The following is a 21,178-nucleotide window of genomic DNA, read 5'->3' on the forward strand; positions in this document are numbered from 1 at the left end:
AGTAAGTGTAATATAGTACAGTAAACCCTGATTAATATAGTATAGTCAAGTCAAGTTTATTTGTATAACACTTTTAACAATAGACATTGTTGCAAAGCAGCTTTACAGAAAATTAAATACTTTAAACATGAACTAATTTTATCCCTAATTTATCCCCAATGAGCAAGCCTGTGGTGATGGTGGTGAGGAAAAACTCCCTCAGATGACATGAGGAAGAAACCTCAAGAGGAACCAGACTCAAAAGGGAACCCATCCTCATCTGGGTGATAACAGATTGTGTGATTTATAAATAACTTGCTTCTATAAATATGTCCTCATAAGGTCACAAAGTCTAACTGAAAACAGGAAATTCATTATAGTTTTAACATGAAGTCTGTTTTGTTGAAGTTATCAATTGTTCATTGATGGAAACTTGAGTGCAAAACTGTTTATGACAACTGCAGTCCTAAAGTTAGAATCGACTGTAGTCCTCAGCCATAAATGTATTACTGTAAGTGTCCAGAGCCGTATTCCAAGTGCGACTTTCGACTGTCCATATGGGGCCGTCCTCTACAGGAGCAATGTGATGAGACTCCAGCCAGATGTAGGGCATCAGGATGGATCAGGCAGGTCTGAGGAGCAGAAGAGGTCAACATCTTACTGGTGTCTCAGGATCGATATGGACCTTAGAGAGACAGACAGAGTGGGGGGGACACAGGTTGTTAGGTATGCCCAATGTCATCTAATGAGTCTGAACAGGATACATACATATTATGACAGCATAACTAAAAGGGGAGAGCCAGAAGGTAACACAGACATGAGGGCACCCTGGGACATACAGCAGCCAGCCACTACACCGTCAACAAACCCAAGTGAGTGGGGGGCCGACAGCATCCATACTTCCCAGTTTACCAAAACACTCTATGCCTGAGGACCTTCCAGATCTACTCCTTTACCTAATAAAATTATTAACAAAAGGCTTGACTAAACATATATATTTTCAGCCTAGACTTAAACGCTGAGACTATAGTATAGGTGGCACGTTGGTGTAGTGGTTAGCACTGTCGTCTCACAGCAAGAAGGTTCTGGGTTCGAGCCCAGTGGCCGACAGGGGCCTTTCTGTGTGGAGTTTGCATCTTCTCCCCGTGTCTGCATGGGTTTCCTCCAGTTTCCCCCACAGTCCAAAGACATGCAGGTTCGGCTAATTGGTAGCTATAAATTGGGATAGGCTCCAGCTTGCCCGCAACCCTGCACAGGATAAGCAGTAATGGATGGATGGATGGACTATGGTATCGTAAAGCATAGCAAGCCCTGATTGTTATAATGATGTTATATAGACAGATCGTCAAAATATTGTAGTCTATGCAAGTATAACATAGTAACCCATGATTATTGAAGTGGAGTATAGTATAATATACTAAGCCATGATAATTATAGTAGTAGTAGTAGTAGTAGTGTACTATAGTCTAGTAAGCATTGATTGTTAGTGTTAATGTAGAAAAAGTATAGTATACTAAGGCATGATTAGGATAGTAGGAATATAGTAAATCACAGCAAGCCCTATTATTATAGAAAAAGTTTTGTATGCTCCAGTAAGCCATATTTACAGGATTAGTATTGTATAGTATAGTAAGCAGTGATTATTATGCATTCAGCATATGTTAGTGATTTACAGTGCATGTGTACACACACTTTTCAATAGTTGTTGCTTTTAGTGAATGCCCTCAGTCAAGTTGTCATAAAATGACAAAATGCCAAAATAAGAATGCATGCTCTGGGCTCGGTCCAAAAAATATATCCCTGCCTTCCTGTTTGTCATAGTCTTAATGGCCTTTTTGGAAAACACACCCACATGCTGCCCTTTTCCAGTGTCGATTTACAGCAAGCATGTATTAATTTTACAGCACAAATTGCCTTTTCAAGCGTTCGATTTCTATTGCCGATTTTGCTCATTAGATTCTGCTATTTTTCCCACTCCAGGCTTACTGGCATGAATCTGCCATCACCCGTCATCAGCAGCAAGAACTGGCTGCGGCTGCACTTCACATCTGACAGCAACCATCGGCGGAAAGGATTTAGTGCCCAGTACCAAGGTAAGTGTGGTGAGGAGAGGCCCTCCTGAGGCTGGTACATGTGGAACACTTGGCAGTGAGCGACTGCACGCCACCTGCTGTGCTGTACTTGTAACATGTCTCAATAAGATACCGTAGCATGTGTAGAGACACAGAGCTGCAGTAAACTGATCTACCAAAGCCCACATCACGTCTGATATTTAAACCAAGAAACAAATTGTGAAAGCAATAGAAATTTGCATCTTTCATATGAATAATGCAAACCAAGACATTTTTTATATTGTTTTCAAGAAATGGGCTGATGATCTGGGAGGCAATTTGCATAATGAGCAGGTGATGTGGTGTGTCGACCACAGAGCTTGGGATTTGTGGACTGGGAATATCAAGTTGCTCATGGACCCTAAGCATCTGTGATATTTTCCTTTTATGTGATAGGAATTTTAAAACAGAAAAGAAAAGAATTTCGTGCATGTTTAATAGTGTTACTCATAATGACTGTCATTTTATAAGAATTGCTAAGAAGTGGGTTACTGTGTTATGTGACTGTAGCATCATAATTTATTTTAGAAGAACATTGCTTTAGCCTACTGGTTTCTCATTAGTCCACATTTTAATTCCATTAAAGCCCACAGATGGAGTCATGTCATACAGTGAGAAAATGACAAAAACACAAATTTACCTCATGATTTTTGGCTCATCATTGGCTTCCCACCCAAAATAATTACAAGCTTGGAACTCCTCAGTGGCCTTGAAGCTCAAATTAGTTTCATACAAACACAAATAGCAGTTTCATGACATTTCCAGCCAAATTTGCTTTTACGTCCATGATATCAAAAGGTATGTTACTCACTCGGGCAAATGCTTTGTTCATATGACGTGCTTTGCTCTCATCATCCATTACAGATTTTAAATTCAGATTTCCAGGCTCTGGTATTTTTATCGAAAAAAATAGCAATAACATTGAGTCTCTTTTACAACCCTGATTCCAAAAAAGTTGGGACAAAGTACAAATTATAAATAAAAATGGAATGCAATAATTTACAAATCTCAAAAACTGATATTGTATTCACAATAGAACATAGGCAACATATCAAATGTCGAAAGTGAGACATTTTGAAATTTCATGACAGCAACACATCTCAAAAAAGTTGGGACGGGGCAATAAGAGGCTGGAAAAGTTAAAGGTACAAAAAAGGAACAGCTGGAGGACCAAATTGCAACTCATTAGGAAAACTGGCAATAGGTCATTAACATGACTGGGTATAAAAAGAGCATCTTGGAGTGGCAGCGGCTCTCAGAAGTAAAGATGGGAAGAGGATCACCAATCCCCCTAATTCTGCACCGACAAATAGTGGAGCAATATCAGAAAGGAGTTTGACAGTGTAAAATTGCAAAGAGTTTGAACATATCATCATCTACAGTGCATAATATCATCAAAAGATTCAGAGAATCTGGAAGAATCTCTGTGCGTAAGGGTCAAGGCCGGAAAACCATACTGGGTGCCCGTGATCTTCGGGCCCTTAGACGGCACTGCATCACATACAGGCATGCTTCTGTATTGGAAATCATAAAATGGGCTCGGGAATATTTCCAGAGAACATTATCTGTGAACACAATTCACCATGCCATCCGCCATTGCCGGCTAAAACTCTATAGTTCAAAGAAGAAGCCGTATCTAAACATGATCCAGAAGCGCAGACGTCTTCTCTGGGCCAAGGCTCATTTAAAATGGACTGTGGCAAAGTGGAAAACTGTTCTGTGGTCAGACGAATCAAAATTTGAAGTTCTTTATGGAAATCAGAGACGCCGTGTCATTCGGACTAAAGAGGAGAAGGACGACCCAAGTTGTTATCAGCGCTCAGTTCAGAAGCCTGCATCTCTGATGGTATGGGGTTGCATTAGTGCATGTGGCATGGGCAGCTTACACATCTGGAAAGACACCATCAATGCTGAAAGGTATATCCAGGTTCTAGAGCAACATATGCTCCCATCCAGATGACGTCTCTTTCAGGGAAGACCTTGCATTTTCCAACAAGACAATGCCAAACCACATACTGCAGCAATTACAGCATCATGGCTGCGTAGAAGAAGGGTCCGGGTACTGAACTGGCCAGCCTGCAGTCCAGATCTTTCACCCATAGAAAACATTTGGCTCATCATAAAACGGAAGATATGACAAAAAAGACCTAAGACAGTTGAGCAACTACACTGTGAAAAATGATTTGTTGTTTTAACTTAAAAAAGTTAGTGCAAGGGTTGCCTTAAGGGCTGCCTTAAAATTTTGAGTTCACTGAAATTAATATAGTAAGTTCACAACAATTTAACTTACTATGTGAATTCCAGTGAACTCAAAATTTTAAGGCAGCCCTTGCACTAACTTTTTTAAGTTAAAACAACAAATATTTTTTTTACAGTGTAGAATCCTACATTAGACAAGAATGGGTTAACATTCCTATCCCTAAACTTGAGCAACTTGTCTCCTCAGTCCCCAGACGTTTACAGACTGTTGTAAAGAGAAAAGGGGATGTCTCACAGTGGGAAACATGGCCTTGTCCCAACTTTTTTGAGATGTGTTGTTGTCATGAAATTTAAAATCACCTAATTTTTCTCTTTAAATGATACATTTTCTCAGTTTAAACATTTGATATGTCATCTATGTTCTATTCTGAATAAAATATGGAATTTTGAAACTTCCACATCATTGCATTCCGTTTTTATTTACAATTTGTACTTTGTCCCAGCTTTTTTGGAATCGGGGTTGTACGATTTTAGTGGGCATAATGAAAATATAGTATCATGCGTATAAATAATGAAAATATTATCGTGCAAGGATCTGTGCCATCATGATGCATTGATGAATTTGAATAAGTGTTTGATAATGAATACGGTATTGAAAATTATTATACATACAAGACACTTTTTTGATGGAATAAAAGCATGTGTTCTATTCCCTTCTAGTGGGTTTCGTTTATTTGGTTCGATAACATGCAATATTGCTAGCATATTGCTTATCCTACATGTATTACATGACTCTACCCAATGAAGAATGAGCGTTGAATATGGTTTAAGATTTTGCATGGCTGTCAAGACAACATGACGTCACACGTCGGAGCTGATGCAAATATTCAGTGAGAGAGTTTTCTGATGCGCAGAAGCATTTCTGTGTTCAGTGGTGGCACCCATAGTAAACTGTAAGCAGTGCACTGAAAATGCCATAAGATAGGTATTACACATGAAATTTCCAAACTAGCGAGTGACTGTGACAATTTCTAAACCCTGTTCTTAACTTTTTGTAAAATCTATAATTGTTCCATTGAATGTGTATGTGTAATAATATTGGCTGGCTTTTTTTTTTCATAGTATAACTCCGATTTTGAGAGAATTCTGGCTGCCAAGTAGCTCCGTTGTGTGTAGTTGTCAATGTTGATTTTAAAAGTAACAAAGTAAATTGCATAGGGAAATGAATACTTAAGTCTGAGTGAAAAATACTGTGGTGAGCATGTGTGGAAGAAGAGTCTGGAGACAGAAATCTTAGTTTCTCAGTCGTTAGCCTGTGCTAGGAGCTCTCAGTAGCACTGGCTTGACTGTGCTAGCGTTGGTCTTCGCAAACACTGTTGCTGAACACCGGCTGGAAGGTAACTGCACTAACAGCACTGAGTCGCATATAAGCTAGCATTGGCCTTCGAGAATGCTGATATGAAGAGAGTGTGTGTATATATAATAATAATAATAATAATAATAATAATAATAATAATAATAATAATATTGGCTGGCGGGGTTTTTTTTCATGGTATATCAGATATATTCCATTCAGCTAGCATGGTATTGAACTTATCTTCGACTCGTTCAATATCATGCTAGCTGAATGGAATATATCTAATGCCGCTTTTCCACTACCAACGCGGCTGAGTTGGGCTGAGCCGTGCCGTGCTGAGTTGGGCTGAGTTGAGCTGAGTGGGGCTGTTGGAGTTGCATTTTGACTACAACCGCGCTGAACCGTGCTGGCTGGAAGTGGGTGGACACATTGGGTGGAGTTAGCGAAAGTGGGTGGACGTCACGTGATGTCGTTAGGCAGCGCAAACAGTGACATCAGTGACCTTTTAAGCGGTAGTCTCACGACCCGGATAGTAAACAATAAACATGGAGTCGTTAGTGTTGCTGGTCTTGGTGCTGTGGCTTGTTGTCACCGACAACGCCAACAGATACTGGCAAGAGCGTATAGATGAGGCGAGGCGCATAAGGCTTCATAATTCTCGTAATTCGTAATTATTCTTCTTCCGGGTTTACGGTGTTTACAGATCCCAGCGTGCTCACGGGGCGTGTGTGGGCATGTGAGGACACTCCTCCTCACCAATCAGTGCACAGGAGAGCGTCTCCTCACGCCCCTAGCCCCACTCGGCTCGGTTTGGCTCGCTTCAGCCTCACTCCAAAACCGTGCGAGTTTTGGGTGCTGAGTAAGGCTGAAGCGAGCTGAGTCGTGCTGCTCTGAGGTAGTCAAAACGCGAGCCGTGTCGGGCTGAAGTGAGCTGAAAAAGGGTAGTGGAAAAGGGCCATAATATACCATGAAAAAAAAGCCAGCCAATATGATTTAAATGTTTTATGTTATAGACATAATGGGCTAGTCAGATCAAATCAAAACAAAAACATAAGCAATAGCATGCTGGTGCTGATGGGACATTCAGAACATGAGGGTTAAAAAAGCACTTCTGATCAGATTGCTAATAATGATAAGTTTGCCTGAAGCTACCGTGCCACCATGTTACACGAAACACTTTGCTCCTAGCATTATTATTATTATTATTATTATTATTATTACTACTACATTTCATCATTGTCCTATTCTCTCTACAGTGAAGAAGGCCATCGAGCTGAAGTCCAGAGGGGTGAAAATGCTTCCGAATAAGGACACAAACCACAAAAATGCAGTCTGTAAGTCCACTTTTAATTCACTTTGACCTCACTTGGATAATAAGACAGGAAGAGTTCAACAATGAAGACTTCATAAGTAAATAATTCATTAAAAAAAAAAAAAACACGGCTAAAGTGGAACGGAAATAGTTGCGAATTTCAGAAATCTGTCAGTCTGGGTTAATGTGTTCATCCAAATGAGTTCAGAGCAGTGAAGTTACAGAGTGGATGTGAAGCTGAAGTGTGTTCCTTGTAAGACAGGAAATATACACAGATTTCAAGACACAGTCAAAGGCAGAAATATAAAGCAATTAGACCTCAGCATCTTGAAAGCTTTTTTCCAATTAGTCAAACCAAATTTATCCAAATGACATCTGACAAAACCTCAAATCCTTAATTACCAGATTACACAACATCAAACTATCCTGTATCAATAATATTTGTGATTATCAGCTTCGTTTAGCAGGCTTTGTAGCAATTAAACAAACAAAAAGGCTCCTGACACCAATAAATTTCTCCTCTGCTTTATCTGTAGAATACATACGCATGCAAACAACAAGTGCGTGGAGTTTTCCTGAGCACAAACTGTAATAGTGTAAAGCAGAATACAATGTGTTTCACAGGGTGTGCATTATACGGTATATCTTCTGCATACAAGCTGGAGCTTGGATGCCTGCTGAGGGGAAGACTATACATGTTCATTATGTGATAAATATTCAATACGTGCAAATCCTCTGGCCTTCTCTTAGACAGACAGACAGACATTCAGCCGGCGAGTCTTGGACTCAATTTAAGTCTGACTTAGTTTACAGTTTAAATAACTGAACTTGTGGAGGCAATGATACTGAGTACAGTGGTGCTTGAAAGTTTGTGAACCCTTTAGAATTTTCTATATTTCTGCATAAATAGGACCTAAAACATCATCAGATTTTCACACAAGTCCTAAAAGTAGATAAAGAGAACCCAGTTAAACAAATGAGACAAAAATATTATACTTGGTCATTTATTTATTGAGGAAAATGATCCAATATTACATATCTGCGAGTGGCAAAAGTATGTGAACCTTTGCTTTCAGTATCTGGTGTGACCCCCTTGTGCAGCAATAACTGCAACTAAACGTTTCCGGTAACTGTTGATCAGTCCTGCACACCGGCTTAAAGGAATTTTAGCCCGTTCCTCCGTGCAGAACAGCTTCAACTCTGGGATGTTGGTGGGTTTCCTCACATGAACTGCTTGCTTCAGGTCCTTCCACAGCATTTCGATTGGATTAAGGTCAGGACTTTGACTTGGCCATTCCAAAACATTAACTTTGTTCTTCTTTAACCATTCTTTGGTAGAATGACTTGTGCGCTTAGGGTCATTGTCTTGCTGGATGACCCACCTTCTCTTGAGATTCAGTTCATGGACAGATGTCCTGACATTTTCCTTTAGAATTCGCTGGTATAATTCAGAATTCATTGTTCCATCAATGATGGCAAGCTGTCCTGGCCCAGATGCAGCAAAACAGGCCCAAACCATGATACTACCACCACCATGTTTCACAGATGGCATAAGGTTCTTATGCTGGAATGCAGTGTTTTCCTTTCTCCAAACATAACACTTCTCATTTAAACCAAAAAGTTCTATTGTGGTCTCATCTGTCCACAAAACATTTTTCCAATAGCCCTCTGGCTTGTCCATGTGATCTTTAGCAAACTGCAGATGAGCAGCAATGTTCTTTTTGGAGAGCAGTGGCTTTCTCCTTGCAACCCTGCCATGCACACTATTGTTGTTCAGTGGTCTCCTGATGATGGGCTCATGAACATTAACCTTAGCCGTTGTGAGAGAGGCCTTCAGTTGCTTAGAAGTTACCCTGGGCTCCTTTGTGACCTCACCGACTATTACACACCTTGCTCTTGGAGTGATCTTTGTTGGTCGACCACTCCTGGGGAGGGTAACAGTGGTCTTGAATTCCCTCCATTTGTACACAATCCGTCTGACTGTGGATTGGTGGAGTCCAAACTCTTTAGAGATGGTTTTGTAACCTTTTCCAGCCTGATGAGCATCGACAATGCTTTTTCTGAGGTCCTCAGAAATCTCCTTTGTTCGTGCCATGATACACTTCCACAAACATGTGTTGTGAAGATCAGACTTTGATAGATCCCTGTTCTTTAAATAAAACAGGGTGCCCACTCACACCTGATTGTCATCCCATTGATTGAAAACACCTGACTCGAATTTCACCTTCAAATTAACTGCTAATCCTAGAGGTTCACATACTTTTGCCACTCACAGGTATGTAATATTGGATCATTTTCCTCAATAAATAAATGACCAAGTATAATATTTTTGTCTCATTTGTTTAACTGGGTTCTCTTTATCTACTTTTAGGACTTGTGTGAAAATCTGATGATGTTTTAGGTCATATTTATGCAGAAATATAGAAAATTCTAAAGGGTTCACAAACTTTCAAGCACCACTGTATATCTATACATACAATACTGTGCAAAAGTCTTAGGCCAAGTTTACATTAGACCGTATCTGTCTCGTTTTCTTCGCGGATGCACTGTCCGTTTACATTAAAACGCCTGGAAACGCCGGGAAACGGGAATCCGCCAGGGTCCACATATTCAATCCAGATCGTGTCAGCTCCGGTGCTGTGTAAACATTGAGAATACGCGGATGCACTGTGCTGAGCTCTAGCTGGCATCATCATTGGACAACGTCACTGTGACATCCACCTTCCTGATACGCTGGCATTGGTCATGTGACACGACTGCTGAAAAACGGCGCGGACTTCCGCCTTGTATCACCTTTCATTAAAGAGTATAAAAGTATGAAAATACTGCAAATATTGATGCAAATACTGCCCATTGTGTAGTTATGATTGTCTTTAGGCTTGCCATCCTTCCACTTGCAAATGGTAAATGACGTGCATGCCCAATATGCCCTAGGCTCACACACACAGCGGCTCAGTCCCGAATCACTGCTCGTGCACTTCACTCGCACGTTCTGTGAGCTGCGCAGGGCCGGAGTGCGCACCCTCCAGAGGGCACTCGCTGTTCAGGGCGGAGTGATTTGGAGCGCAGGATGCCTGCGGAGCCGAGCATATCCGTGTATTGGCGTTGCTGTGTGCACGCGAATCGTGTATTGGCGTTGCTGTGTGCACGCTAATCGTTTTAAAAACGTTAATCTGATGATCCGCTGATACGGTCTAATGTAAACCCCACCTTAGGTACACTATTTTTCTTTTCATACAAACTTTGTTATAGATTTCTATTTTATGACTTCTACATTATCAGGTCAGTACAAAACATTTTAGAGTTCCTGTTGTTTGTTTTCCAGCACAAAATTTAATGTTACAGGAAAAAAAAATGTCCGTATCTGAGCAGCATATTACATAAGAGCACTTTTCAGATTAAAAAAAGTAAACATAATGAAGGCTGCTGGGTTTGGGGCAAAATTAAGAAGCAAGTGTGACAGTCAAAGTGTCCAGAAGAACTGTGGCTGGTTCTGGAAGACGCTCAGTAAAACCTACAGCTCATTTCCGTATAAAACTGCACTCACTGTACCTCAAACTAGTATTTTTTTTTAAAGCAAAGGATCGTTTCACACCAAATATTGATTTTGTTTCATTTACTATGGCTTACTGATTACTGTTTATCACATTGTTTTTTTATGTCGAAACATTTAATTTCATTATTGTTAAGCCATTTTTGGTCTCCAGCATTTCTTTACATGTGCCTAAGACTTTTGCACAGTACTGTATATGCTATTTGGATTTAAACCTGAAGTGGGTGTGGCATAAATTGGAATGATTGCCCCCCCATCATTATTGTTATTATTATTAACTTTTTTTTTTGCAATTGTATTATTAACCATACAACTATGCCCTAGAAAACACTGGGAACAGCCCAGAGGTAGAAATGTCAGAAGTCTGATTCTGACAGTTCCTCAAACTCGACTACATCCATCCATCATCCATAACCGCTTATCCTGCAGGGTCACGGGTAAGCTGGAGCCTATCCCAACTGACTATGGGTGAGAGGCGGGGTACACCCTAGACCAGTTGTCAGATCATCACAGGGCTGACACACAGAGACCAACAACCATTCACACTCAGGCCAAGTTTACATTAGACCGTATCTGTCTCGTTTTCTTCGCGGATGCACTGTCCGTTTACATTAAAACGCCTGGAAACGCCGGGAAACGGGAATCCGCCAGGGTCCACGTATTCAATCCAGATCGTGTCTGGTCCGGTGCTGTGTAAACATTGAGAATACGCGGATACACTGTGCTGAGCTCTAGCTGGCGTCGTCATTGGACAACGTCACTGTGACATCCACCTTCCTGATTCGCTGGCGTTGGTCATGTGACGCGACTGCTGAAAAACGGCGCGGACTTCCGCCTTGTATCACCTTTCATTAAAGAGTATAAAAGTATGAAAATACTGCAAATACTGATGCAAATACTGCCCATTGTGTAGTTATGATTGTCTTTAGGCTTGCCATCCTTCCACTTGCAAGTGGTAAGTGATATGCGCTGGGATCACACACACAGCGGCTCAGTCCCGAATCACTGCTCGTGCACTTCACTCGCGCACTCTGTGAGCTGCGCAGGGCCGGAGTGCGCACCCTCCAGAGGGCACTCGCTGTTCAGGGCGGAGTGATTTGGAGCGCAGGATGCCTGCGGAGCCGAGCGTATCCGTGTATTGGCGTTGCTGTGTGCACGCGAATCATGTATTGGTGTTGCTGTGTGCATGTTAATCGTTTTAAAAACGTTAATCTGATGATCCGCTGATACGGTCTAATGTAAACCCCACCTCACATTCACACCTATGGTCAATTTAGAGCCATCAATTAGTCTAACCTGCATGTCTTTAGACTGTGGGGGAAACGGGAGCACCCGGAGGAAACCCATACAGACAGGGCCGCTGACAGCTTTGGCTGGGCCCGGGACAAAATGCTCTGAATGGGCCCCCCGGGCCAACCCACACACACACACACACACACCTCTCTTATCCCAGACTCTACTCACTCCAACCCTTAAATGACAGGTATTCAAAAACCATTCAACTGGTCAACAACCATTTCATTTTAGCATTTCAACATTTTTACAGTTTTAACATTTTAACAAAAAAAAAAAAGCCCAAAACCAGCAACCTCACACACATTGTGATCCTGTGAAGTAATCCCCAATTTCACTGAATCTTTCCCCCCTGTACTGTAACGGAATAAGCGGTTACTGTTATTTTGTATCCTTTAACCGAACGCCATTAAATGTATTCCGTTACGCCCCAAGCCTGCATGCGACAGCCCCCGCAATGCCTTCCTAAACTCGTGGATAGTCTACTATAATCACGCGATTGGGGTGCTCTGGAAGGAGCAGCGATGGACGGGGGATTTCGGGCAGGGCTGGGGGCGAACATAGTATACTGTGCGTGCGTACTGTCCAGTGTGAAAAGCAGAGAAGAACACACCGCTCGAGAAACGGCGGGATATGATTGCGGGCTAATGTGAATATTCTTAGCTTCAATCAGATATATGAAACACAATGTTATTAAGCCGTTGTGGTTATGAAATGATTCAATGCCCTGTGCGTTTGATATGGTGTTCAGTGTGACTTGCTCTCCCCTCGTTTGTAACATGAATTGCGTGCCGCGCGTGCCTTGGTTGGGGTTACTTTACGGGGCTGGAAAAAGTTGGCTGTGTCTTACCTGGCTCAGCTGCCCCACTGCCTTTGCTAGTACCTGCTGCATCATCCCAATCTTTTTTAAAATATTTATGCAGTGAGCCCCTGAGTCTCTTGGTTTCTTCCTCTCTTTTTCTCTTTTCTTTTCTGTGCTCCTGACTTGTGCATGTTGGCAAATGGCACGCACGCTGATTGTCGAAGCGCTATGATCGAACGATGTCATTTTTTTCCCCTTAATCAGAGTCAGACCAAACCATTTTTGCATTAGGGGTGGTAGGGGGTTACTGACGCCTTTTTCAAAGACAATAAAGGCAAAAGATCTAGAAATCATTTATTGAATGCAAATTTAGCACATTTCTCCCCCAAATCAACACATTTTGAAATGAAATAAAATAATTTAATCGCAACTTCATGAGAGCCCAGTTCTGGGCCCTCCCCATTCCTGGGCCCGGGACAACATACCCGTTTGTCCCCCCCTGTCGGCGGGCCTGCATACAGATACAGGGAGAACATGCAAACTCCACACAGAAAGGCCCTCGTCAGCCACTGGGCTCGAACCCAGAACCTTCTTGCTGTGAGGGAACAGTGCTAACCACTACACCACCGTGCCGCCCTCAACTACATCAGTCGAGTTAAAAATTTCTTTTTTCCCCGCTTTATTATTTTGTTTTCACCTCCCCATGACATTACTTAGTTCTATTTCCTAAAATATAAACGAACTAGTCGCTTAATTTAAACCTCCTTGACCCTGATCAAGCGTCTACTAAGGATGAATGAATAAACCTTGTAAAGATGTTAATGAATGCGGTCTTTCTTTGTCCTGCAAGGTTCATGTCTGACTTTTCTCTCTCACTGCTATTAACTTTATATCTGATTGATTGTGAATGGGGAAAAAAAAAACACACACACACTTGCATCCCACAGGATCTCAGTGTTATGCACAACCTTAGTCTGATCCAGATTAAAAAAAAAAAAAATGAACAATGCACCTTCTGTATTCTATTTTGAAGCTTATATTTGTATTCACTTATGAACTTGATCCCAAATCTCTGATTGGTGACTTGAGATTTGACCAAGGCGGCACGGTGGTGTAGTGGTTAGCGCTGTCGCCTCACAGCAAGAAGGTCCTGGGTTCGAGCCCCGGGGCTGGCAAGGGCCTTTCTGTGAGGAGTTTGCATGTTCTCCCCGTGTCCGCGTGGGTTTCCTCCGGGTGCTCCGGTTTCCCCCACAGTCCAAAGACATGCAGGTTAGGTTAACTGGTGACTCTAAATTGACCGTAGGTGTGAATGTGAGTGTGAATGGTTGTCTGTGTCTATGTGTCAGCCCTGTGATGACCTGGCAACTTGTCCAGGGTGTACCCCGCCTTTCGCCCGTAGTCAGCTGGGATAGGCTCCAGCTTGCCTGCGACCCTGTAGAAGGATAAAGCGGCTAGAGATAATGAGATGAGATTTGACCAAGTTATGATACTCAGATGCTGCCATAACCCCAGGAATTTGATCAGTGGTGTGTGATTCAGGCTTGACTTGGGCAGATGAATCGGACTGTGCGTATGGTTTGGGTGTGAACGCGTATGTGCTTATTCTTGCCTTAGAAGCTGTGGATATAAGCTGAGGGTTAGTCGACTGATAATAACACTGGTCATAACTGTGACATATATTTAAGATATATCCTCACTTATAGTGTCTTTTGACATCGTATCCCCGGGCTATCAGCCAATTTACTACAAAATTGGTGGAGCATTTAGTATATACCGATGACCCGAGGGCAGGCCTTTCCTCCACTATAAGTTTAAAGAGTCCGGAATGATGAAGCATCTCTTGTTATAGCACCCAAAAAAAAGTTGTTTGCTCTTGCATGAAATTAAATGTAATTGAAATTTGGACTCGTCATATGAAATGTTTTGGATTTAAAGGGTGGCGCTTTAAAATTTCTTTTTTAAATCGAAGATGCTATGGTATTTAATTCCAATCACTATAGAAGGAGAGCGAGAAGGGGGGAAGGAGGGGAGGGCCGTTTGCACGCTCTATGCCTGAAGTAGAATCTGAGAGATGACCTCATGTGATTTTGACCAGTAAATGAACCTGGGCAATGCCACAGAGTGATGTAGTGTCTGCAGTGCGAACACAAACATGCTGAGGCTCAGGAGAGCTGGAGAATGTGATGAACGTGGGCTATGACCTTTTCTCTTTTTCACTTCTTTCTCTCTAAATCTCTCCATTTCTCTCCCTAACACATTCATTTTTGCGCACATAAGCTTTTCCCCATTCTCTCTCTCTCTCTCTCTCTCTCTTTCTTTCTTTATGGAAATAGCCTTGAGCCTCTGATCACTCAATCCCCTGTCACCACAGAAAGAATAGGTATTTCATCCACAAAAGTACGCCGAGACACCTTTCTTCAGCCTAAAGGAGCACTATTTCTGCAGACTGCTCTGGTTTTTTTTTTGTTTGTTTGGTTTTTTTGAGGTCCTTCTGCAAGTCTATTTGAAAATCATCATGATTTTTTTTTCTCTGCCCCTCATAATCGTATGCTTCTGGCTCTATGCAAAAGTCCCCATTCTGTCACTCTAACAGGTGGTGTGACACGTTCACGTTTCCCAAATGAAACATTTAATTTAAGAACAAATTTAAGAAGTCAGGAGCGGGTACAGTTGGGCTTACACTGCGACATCCTTTTCGAGGTTGATTTTATAGACCAATAGAGTGAAATTTAGCTTTGATTAAAACTAATAGCCCTGATCTTGTTCGAACATGAAGACATGATTTTGCATGATTTTTTTTTCTTTCCTTCTTTAAACCATGAAAATGCCATGGATGACTAATATTAATACTTTTTCTTGGCCCTGCTAAACACATTAAGCTGCTCATCTTTGCTCTGACTATCATGTATTATTTTCAAAATGCTGGCTTATGTTTCAAATTCTTAATATTTGATTACCTTGCCAAATTGCATGAGTTGATTTTGTTTTGTCGTGTTTTTCCTCTTTATACATAACATGTTCTTTTTCTTTCTTTCACACAGTAAGCCAAGGAGGATTGACTGCAGACATTTGTCCGGATCCAGGAATTCCAGAGAACGGGAAACGAATTGGCTCCAGCTTCCAGTGGGTGCTCTCTCTGCTCCTCTTATCTGCTGCACTTGTCCTGTGTAATGGGAGTTTCATGGCACGGTTGTAATTAGAGGCAGCCCTGCTGTTTGACATTATGTAGTTTGATCCTCCATCGTCACTGCTGAGGACATAAGTCAAAGCTGCTGAATAGGTCTCGAGCTCCACTGGGAGATGATCCCTTTCTGGAACTCAGGTCCTATTAGTGCTACTCAAGTCACAGTAGGGCCCAATAGTCCTCAACTTGGAACCATTTTCCTCCCATGAGTAAGGAAAAAAAAAAAGGCTGCTGTACAAGTCGTAGAATTGTGCAAATAAATACTATAAAGCAACGATGCCTTGAAAAATAATGAAATTCTACATAAAAATTCGACATACAACAAAAAGTAGTAAACAGCAATAAACCAAGACTAACAAAATCAATGTTTGGTGTGACGATCCTTTGCTTTAAAAAAAAAAATGCATTCATTAATTTAAAAAAAAAAAAAACCTGTCAGTAGTCTCTGATACAATTTGTGTACTTTTATAAGAAAATTAGCTGCTATGTTTCACTGCTTTACTGTGAATGACTAATTTTTTAAATATATGATAAACATAGCTGCATATAGTACAGGACCTGGGTTAGATTTGGATGCACATAATTTAGGAGAGGATACCGTAACTCAACTGTTATAGGCTAGTTTGAACCCAAGGAACAACTTGGGATGTGTGCCAAAATCACTATCCAGGGCGAACAGGCCAAAAATTACCAATCCAAGATAGCTGTCGATAGCCATATTGAAAATAAAAATTTTTGAAACACTCACCACAGAATTATGTGCAATACCTCATTTTATGGGTTTTTGGGTATGGGGAATCCATTAGTGACATCATTTTCATGATTGAAGGAAAAGGGAATAAGCTATGGTCAAGGGCAAGGTAAAAAATAAAAAAATTGGCCAAAATTGCTGTTTCACAGAAAACATGAGAAAAACAGAATAACCCTACCTCAAACATGAAATCATGGGATTAGGAGACGTATGCACATAATTTAGGAGAGTATAAGAAAGCAAGCATTTGATTAATATAAAGAAATTGTATTTTCTATTACTATTATGATCAATGGAATGCTAACTTAAAGTGAAAAATACAAAACAAAACTTATCACTTTAGTAGGCAGGAATATCTTGAGAGCCTAAATGTTTAAAGGGGAACTGAAGTCATTTTTAAACTTGCTTTATTTCTTAATTAACGTGTTATTCAATTACGTTTTCAGTTTTAGTAACCTTATATCGTGACTCATATTGGCAACTAATTGCAATTAAATATTATACTTATCGGCCTATTCGGTTTTTAGCCGTGTTGAATTTAGTTCGTTTGGTCCACGGTAGGCGTCGCTTATCCGTGCGATCTTCACGAGACTTGTGCAAGACTTCGAAACGTCAAGTGTCAGCCAGGTGTCAGTGCCGCCATTTTGAAAACTGTTTTCCAAACGAAATCTTGCACAAAAATGAATTTAAATGATGATTACTGCTGACTTTTTTCAAACTTTCCTGATTGCTATCAAAACAAAACAAACGTCCGGCTTGATTACATCAGCATTCGAAAGAGGGCGCGTGCGTCTTTTGACAGCATTGGCAGATGTCGGTCACGTTGATTTCTGCTGTACGTTTTACTTCCGTCCTACGATGTCTCGCACAGGTCTCGAAGAATCTCGTTTACGGCCAGTGCTTTGACATATGGACTGATATATTACAGAGCATATTTCAAACACTCATAACATGCTATAGCAGTGACAAAATAGCGATCAAAAATGAATTCCTATATTTAATAAAATGAGAAATAGAATTTTGATAATAAAAAAAAATTGCCTTCAGTTCTCTAACAGCCAACAATACAACTTTTAACCAGAGGTGGACAAAGTACCCAACTTCATTATTTAAGTCAAAGTACAGATCCCGCTGGTCAAATGTTACAACGATACAAGCGAAAGTTGTACAGTCAAATTTTTACTTAAGTTAAAGTACTGAAGTATTTGCTTTTAAAAATACTTAAGTATTAAAAGTACATTTTCTGTCAGTGCATCGTTGTATTATTGCCACAGTGTTTATAAAACCTAATGCATCTGAAGCAATCGACTGGATTTACGGACTAGCTTGTAGAACCTGTAGAATAAACACCCGGTAGAATGTTACAAAATGAAACACAACTGAACTGAAAAAGAGCCAGTGTCTCTTTTTTTTTTATTATAACACTCCTCCTCATCCCCAGAAAGCAGCATGGTAGTGTTCTGACCCAGCTCTGGCAGTGTGTGCACATATGTATGTGCATGTTAATCAGGAGGACAGTGGAATAGCTGTAAATGCAGCTTGCTCAGAAAATAAAAATGACAATCTAACCTGCTTAAAACCCAGATCCATATCTCGAGCTTAATAACTGCCCAAAAGCAAGCAGTGGCAGCTTCAGTGATTTTTCCTTAGGGTGGCAAAGGAGGGGCATAAATTCCAGGAGGGGGGCATAAGTTGTCGATGCAGCAGTTTATGCAAATCATAGAAATCATTTTTACTTACGCTCAAGAAAGACTCACGATCAAGTCATCTTGTCAAATATGTATTGAGCTATTGTACCATCAAGGAAAACTGATTCAACCATCTAAACCATCTTTTCTGAAAGTATATTCCCAGGAAATGAATGGAACTATTCTGCCCTAGCGATGTATCAAAAAATAGACAGATAGCGAACGGTTTAGACTGTGGATCTTTACTGAAGACTTCAAACTTATACAGATGTGTTCATCCTCGATTTCCGTAAAACTAGAGTCACCAGTTAACCTAACCTGCATGTCTTTGGACTGTGGGGGAAACCAGAGCACCCGGAGGAAACACATGCGGACAACATGCAAACTCCGCACAGAAAGGCCCTCGCCGGCCACAGGGCTCGAATCCGGACCTTCTTGCTGTGAGGCGACAACGCTAACCACTACACCACCGTGCCGCCCGAAGTTAGTCCAAAAAAAAAAAATACTCAAGTCAAGTACAGATACAACCCCGATTCCAAAAAAGTTGGGACAAAGTAAAAATTGTAAATAAAAATGGAATGCAATGATGTGGAAGTTTCAAAATTCCATATTTTATTCAGAATAGAACATAGATGACATATCAAATATTTAAACTGAGAAAATGTATCATTTAAAGAGAAAAAATAGGTGATTTTAAATTTCATGACAACAACACATCTCAAAAAAGTTGGGACAAGGCCATGTTTCCCACTGTGAGACATCCCCTTTTCTCTTTACAACAGTCTGTAAACGTCTGGGGACTGAGGAGACAAGTTGCTCAAGTTTAGGGATAGGAATGTTAACCCATTCTTGTCTAATGTAGGATTCTAGTTGCTCAACTGTCTTAGGTCTTTTTTGTCGTATCTTCCGTTTTATGATGCGCCAAATGTTTTCTATGGGTGAAAGATCTGGACTGTAGGCTGGCCAGTTCAGTACCCGGACCCTTCTTCTACGCAGCCATGATGCTGTAATTGATGCAGTATGTGGTTTGGCATTGTCATGTTGGAAAATGCAAGGTCTTCCCTGAAAGAGACGTCGTCTGGATGGGAGCATATGTTGCTCTAGAACCTGGATATACCTTTCAGCATCGATGGTGTCTTTCCAGATGTGTAAGCTGCCCATGCCACACGCACTAATGCAACCCCATACCATCAGAGATGCAGGCTTCTGAACTGAGCGCTGATAACAACTTGGGTTGTCCTTCTCCTCTTTAGTCCGAATGACATGGCGTCCCTGATTTCCATAAAGAACTTCAAATTTTGATTTGTCTGACCACAGAACAGTTTTCCACTTTGCCACAGTCCATTTTAAATGAGCCTTGGCCCAGAGAAGACGTCTGCGCTTCTGGATCATGTTTAGATACGGCTTCTTCTTTGAACTATAGAGTTTTAGCTGGCAACGGCGGATGGCACAGTGAATTGTGTTCACAGATAATGTTCTCTGGAAATATTCCTGAGCCCATTTTGTGATTTCCAATACATGCAATTCCAATGCATGCCTGTATGTGATGCAGTGCCGTCTAAGGGCCCGAAGATCACGGGCACCCAGTATGGTTTTCCGGCCTTGACCCTTACGCACAGAGATTCTTCCAGATTCTCTGAATCTTTTGATGATATTATGCACTGTAGATGATGATATGTTCAAACTCTTTGCAATTTTACACTGTCGAACTCCTTTCTGATATTGCTCCACTATTTGTCGGCTCAGAATTAGGGGGATTGGTGATCTTCTTCCCACCTTTACTTCTGAAAGCCGCTGCCACTCCAAGATGCTCTTTTTATACCCAGTCATGTTAATGACCTATTGCCAATTGACCTAATGAGTTGCAATTTGGTCCTCCAGCTGTTCCTTTTTTGTACCTTTAACTTTTCCAGCCTCTTATTGCCCCGTCCCAACTTTTTTGAGATGTGTTGCTGTCATGAAATTTCAAATGAGTCAATATTTGGCATGAAATTTCAAAATGTCTCACTTTCGACATTTGATATGTTGTCTATGTTCTATCGTGAATACAATATTAGTTTTTTGGGATTTGTAAATTATTGCATTCTCTTTTTATTTACAATTTGTACTTTGTCCCAACTTTTTTGGAATCGGGGTTGTACTCAAAAAGTGTACTTAAGTACAGTGTGCAAGTAAATGTACTTAGTTACTGTCCACCTCTGCTTTTAACATCACATTATTACTGTTTGTGTCACATAAACCAGGGTCAGGAACATGAAGAGTAACACAATAATAATACCGTAATACCGGTGGCCATCTCATCTCATCTCATCTCATCTCATCTCATCTCATCTCATCTCATCTCATCTCATCTCATCATCTGTAGCCGCTTTATCTTGTTCTACAGGGTCGCAGGCAAGCTGGAGCCTATCCCAGCTGACTACGGGCGAAAGGCGGGGTACACCCTGGACAAGTCGCCAGGTCATCACAGGGCTGACACATAGACACAGACAACCATTCACACTCACATTCACACCTACGGTTAATTTAGAGTCACCAGTTAACCTAACCTGCATGTCTTTGGACTGTGGGGGAAACCGGAGCACCCGGAGGAAACCCACGCGGACACGGGGAGAACATGCAAACTCCACACAGAAAGGCCCTCGCCGGCCACGGGGCTCGAACCCGGACCTTCTTGCTGTGAGGCAAAAGTGCTAACCACTACACCACCGTGCCGCCCCGGTGGCCATCTTGGATTGGTAATTTTCAGGCTGTTTGCCCTGGATAGTGATTTTGGCACACATCCCAAGTTATTCCTTGGGGTCAAATTAGCCTATAACAGGTGAGTTATCCTCTCCTAAATTATGTGCATACATGTCTAAGCCAGGTCCTAGACTAATACAACTACCCCTCAAGCCACAACACCTTTTTGAGATTAAATAAACACATTAAGATTCAACATTGTTTTGG

General features: G+C 41.3%; 1 protein-coding gene across 1 annotated transcript in view; it reads left to right on the top strand.

Moving 5' to 3' along the window:
- The window catches only part of csmd1a (CUB and Sushi multiple domains 1a), an 800,422-nt gene that overhangs the window by 361,766 nt on the left and 417,478 nt on the right, over nt 1-21,178 (top strand). Inside the window, exons 5-7 of the mRNA XM_060924925.1 lie at nt 1,960-2,072; nt 6,903-6,980; nt 15,648-15,729. Coding sequence (XP_060780908.1) covers nt 1,960-2,072; nt 6,903-6,980; nt 15,648-15,729 — 273 coding nt within the window. The remainder of the gene's footprint in view (nt 1-1,959; nt 2,073-6,902; nt 6,981-15,647; nt 15,730-21,178) is intronic.

Source organism: Neoarius graeffei, chromosome 7 (genome assembly GCF_027579695.1).
Source record: "Neoarius graeffei isolate fNeoGra1 chromosome 7, fNeoGra1.pri, whole genome shotgun sequence".
Classification (NCBI taxonomy): Eukaryota; Metazoa; Chordata; class Actinopteri; order Siluriformes; family Ariidae; genus Neoarius; species Neoarius graeffei.